The sequence below is a fragment of the Nicotiana attenuata genome, unplaced genomic scaffold, assembly GCF_001879085.1.
Source record: "Nicotiana attenuata strain UT unplaced genomic scaffold, NIATTr2, whole genome shotgun sequence".
Taxonomy (NCBI): Eukaryota; Viridiplantae; Streptophyta; class Magnoliopsida; order Solanales; family Solanaceae; genus Nicotiana; species Nicotiana attenuata.
Genome location: NW_017671363.1, coordinates 180,665 through 185,072, shown reverse-complemented (window position 1 = coordinate 185,072; position 4,408 = coordinate 180,665). Strand labels below are relative to the sequence as shown.

General features: G+C 31.8%; 2 protein-coding genes across 3 annotated transcripts in view; both read right to left on the bottom strand.

The window, feature by feature from the left end:
- Nucleotides 1-584, bottom strand: part of LOC109207804 — a 4,760-nt gene extending 4,176 nt beyond the window's left edge. Inside the window, exon 1 of the mRNA XM_019370795.1 lies at nucleotides 579-584. Within this exon, the coding sequence (XP_019226340.1) occupies nucleotides 579-584 (6 nt within the window). The remainder of the gene's footprint in view (nucleotides 1-578) is intronic.
- A 638-nt stretch (nucleotides 585-1,222) lies between these two features.
- Nucleotides 1,223-3,943, bottom strand: LOC109207805 (homeobox-leucine zipper protein HOX11-like). Of its 2 annotated transcripts, none has more exons than XM_019370796.1 (4): nucleotides 3,619-3,943; nucleotides 2,712-3,043; nucleotides 1,893-1,972; nucleotides 1,223-1,768 (listed from the first exon to the last, which is right to left on the bottom strand). In XM_019370796.1, exons 1-4 carry the CDS (start codon nucleotides 3,860-3,862, stop codon nucleotides 1,438-1,440), a joined length of 987 nt encoding a protein of 328 aa, XP_019226341.1. In that variant the 5' UTR covers nucleotides 3,863-3,943; the 3' UTR covers nucleotides 1,223-1,437. The 2 variants fall into 2 exon arrangements, with proteins under 2 accessions (XP_019226341.1, XP_019226342.1); XM_019370797.1 differs by having other exon boundaries at nucleotides 2,712-3,040.
- Nucleotides 3,944-4,408: the final 465 nt, after the last annotated feature.

Below are 4,408 nucleotides of genomic sequence, written 5' to 3'. Positions count from 1 at the left end.
ATATATATATATATATATATATATATATATATATATATATATATATATATATATATATATATATATATATATATATATATATGTATGTGTGTGTGTGTATCCAGAAATATTATAAAATCGCACCCATTCGAAACTCATTAATTCTAAATCGTGTAAGTTTCTTATTAACAATTTTTCTTCTATTCTTTAATTTTATTTTATGTGGGGAGCCTGGAGGTGGGATAAGGATTTATTTGCTCATCCGCCTTTCAATGATTTCAGACTAGGAATAAATTTGAACTTGCATTTATGTTGAACTTCAGCCATAACTTGTGAAGTAATAATAATAAATATAAATACCCTAATATTAATTGTATAGATGCAAAACTCTCCTGAATTTTCTGATCTCTGAGAAACTGTATCTTGTACCTTTTAGAATCCTTATTCTCCATGCTATGCCATTTATTGTGCTAAGTAATTTCTTTTCAAGATTTACAGCGACAAGCATAGATTTATAAAAGTATAATTTGTTTTCCTAAAAGTTTCATACATTTATGTTGATCATCCGCAACTTGTGAGGTAATCGTAAATATAAGTACCTTCATATTAATGGTGTAGAGTCCTCATTTTCCTTGCTATGACATTTATTATCCGGAAAGCATTTTCTTTCAAGAAAAAATTATTATCATGGTTTTTGAGAAATCTAACTTGTTTTCCGATAATAAACATGATCTTTTATCTATATAGTATGTGTTCCCGAATATTGATCTCTAATTTAACAGACCGATGAAAGAGCTAACATCTATCATATACTTGAGAAAATAAGTAATTCAGATTTATGTGATCAAATAGTCATTTTATTTTCTGATTTACTGTATTTAATTATGAGTAAACAAAGCGAGGCAGATGTGATTTTAACATCTTTGTGAAATGCCTTTTAACACGTCCTTTATTTCAGCAGTAATGTTGCCCACCTGTTTGATACTGTAAAATAAAATGCTGAATAAATCCTACAACTAAGGATATTAGTAATTTAATTCAACTTTCAAACAGTATCTATAGTAGATCATGTCCCAAAATTAGAATCATCACAAATTATATTTTTGCAAGAAAATGGCGCACACAGCTTAAACAAAACCTATATGATAGTTTGGACTAATTAACAATATGAAAAAAAAAAAAAATACTAATGCAAATATAACTTCTTTTTCCCACAACTTCTCCAAAAAACTATATCAAGCAATACAACAAGTCTTTTTCCTTATCATCTAAATTCCTAGTCAAACTACACTTTCTCAAACTTCATCCTTAGTTCAAAGCTCACCGTAAACAGTAGAGTATAATTAATTAAAGAAAATAAAAAAGAATCATTAGTGGCAAATCACAACCAAGAATCATGACCTATGTCAAAATCCGAATTATGTACAAAACTAACTATGGGTCACTAAACTTGCAAACTTATGAAGCAGCCTGAGGAGCATGAACTTGTGCAGGTGGAAATGGGAAGAGATTGGGCTTTGCCAAAGAAAGCGTCGTGTTCGTGGCGTCGGCATCGGCCGTGGCCGTGGCAGCGGCTGTAGGGACGGCCGCGGCGGTGGTGGTGGCGACGCGCTCACAAGACGGACACATAGTGAGAGTGGTGGCAGGAAGTTGCATGTACAAAGGTTGGGAAAATTTCAAAGCTCTTAATTCTTGAAGCTCTTTTTGTAGCCTCCTATTCTCTTCTGTCAGTGTCTCACAACATCTTTTTAAATATTCACAATCTAGTTCTGTCTGCTTCAATTTCGTCCTGCCATTATTGAATTTATAAATGCACCAATTAATAATACAATAATTACTAGTAGTAAAATTTACTTCTAATATTAACAAGAAAATTTCCTTTTAAATTGGATAGTATGAAATTAAATGCTTACCTCGCTCTTCTGTTTTGGAACCAAACTTCTACTTGTCTAGGACGAAGTTTTAATTGCTTTGCCAGAGCAAGCTTCTGTTTCTGCAAAATGTTCAAATTCTTTTCAAATTGAGAACAATATCAGTACTGTACGTATACTTTCATAAATTAGGAAAAAAATAAATACATAATTATTAAAAAACTAGATAAATACTACTCGGTAAAAATATTCCTCCTTTCCATATTTAAAGACTACATAAATATATTGTAAGTGATAAATTTAAAATTTTTAACAAATATTTAAGAAATTGTGGTAAAAATATCTTTGATTCTCCACATAGTAATAACAACAACAACATACACAGTATTATCCCACATCGTAGGGTCTGGAGAAGGTAGCGTGTATGCAGAGCTTATCCCTACCTTATGAAGATAGAGAGGCCGTTTCCAATAGACCCTCTGTCTCCGCATAGTAATAGTGCCATATAAGTGAGGAGAGGGTATTAATATCAAACATCAATCTTTTGCTAATGTAATTTGTTACTTCCTTTGGTCCAGTTTATAATATTTTTTGTTAGCCCCTTTTAAAATTAAATTATTCATCTTACCCAAGCTTTTGTAGGCACACAATATGAAATATTTAATATCATAAATTTTAAAAATCTTATACTCATACAAATATTATTTAACGGAGAGTAACTTTTTACCAAATATTTTATTGATATACTCTTCTAAGACGGAACAAATCTCTTGATCAACTTGGTTGTTAAGGGTTTAGCTCAAAAAGATTTCTTTCCTTTTTGACCAACAAAAGATTTGATAATGATAAAGATTGACTTACAGGATTGAGAGTGTTATGTTCTTTGAAACTTTCTTCAAGAAAAGCAGATTGTTCTTTAGTAAGTCTCAGTTTTTTTCTAGCTAAACCATTATTATTTTCATCTTCATCACTAACTCCTCCTTCAGAATGATCTCTCTTTCCTATTAATGATCTGCTGATTCCATTTCTGTATATTGATGAAAATTCCATCTGAAAACTTGAGACTGCGCTATTGCTGTTCGGAGATGAGAGGTCTGCTCCTTCTTCAGCCTCCTCTGCCACTATTATTGGCCGCCGGTTCATGTCCAACACCTTTCCTGCCGCTCCATTTGTTAAACCCGGTTCAGCTGCTACTAAAACAAGCCAGTAACAAACATCAGATATGCACAAATCTTTACACAATTAATAGAAAAAAATTACCCTTCGGAGTTTTTTTTTGTTGTTGTATGTTTGGTTTTATGCTTTAGTGTATGTATCAGAGATTCACTAGCCTAACTAATTAAAATTTACACTAGGTATTCATTATTTGGTTAATCGCTAGTTAAAGAAAATATTATTTTTTCAGATAAGGATAGTCAAGATTATCAACACAAATTATATAACTCCCTATATATCCTTCTCTTAATTCCCGGCTTCCCCACAAACACAAAAACTAAAAAAAGAAAAAGAAAAAAGAGAAACAAATCACAAGAGTACAATAGAGTCGAGCATGGTGGGCAGAAGGGGTTCAGCGGAAACTCCTTCGTTGAAAATTATATTACATATATGAGGTTAATTTTTTTTTTTCCATGTATATACATAAGGTGTTGAATATTCGCTTAACTTTTTTGCGTGTTTACTTTTTCAATTTTTTGAATTCCTTTGATGAAAATTTTGCTTTTGCTATTGATGAAGGAGAAGAAGAGGGTGGGGTGTGAAAAGAACTTACTATTTTGAGAGAGCCAAGGGAAAGGAATCTGTGAAGGCATTTGATTGAGGGGAACTGCAGAAAGAGGCAGAAGATCAAGATGCAATATTTTTCTTCCTCCATTATTTTCATTTTCATGAGTATTATTGCTCTTTCCTAAACCCATGCAGAATCTTAGATCATGTGATGAAGAATTATTAGTAGATTTTTCAAGAAAGGAAAATGGTTTTTGGGTATCCCCTCCTAAGCTCAAAGCTAACTCCATTAGAGAGAGAGAAAGATATTGTCAAGAGAATAGGAAAATGTGGAATTTGGTTGAGTTGAAGAATGGAAGAAAAAGGAGACAATTTAAAAGATGGCTTTGTCCAATAAACTTTTAATACTACTACTAGTAGGACGCTAAGCCTTTTCTTTTAGGTTTTTGGATTTGGGCAAAAAGTAAAATTGACCGACAAAATACTCATTGAAGAGCGCACGTGAATCCATATAAGTATAACATACCTATGACACGCACAGCGTGAGAAAAGCAAAGATACTGTCTCTGAATTAGAGTCGCTGAATTACAGTATTTAAACTTTATATATATATATATATAGTATATATATATATATAATATATATATATATATAAAGTGAGAGTTCGAAAATAAAGGCAATAGTGTAGTTACAGTACACTATGGTACTCCCTCCGGTCCACACTAACTGATTTTTTGGCCTTTTATTTGTGGTCGAAAATAAGTGATTTTTCAGATTTCAAGAATGAATTAATTACTTTTTTCCTATATTGCCCTTGGAGTAAATAATATTGGAGT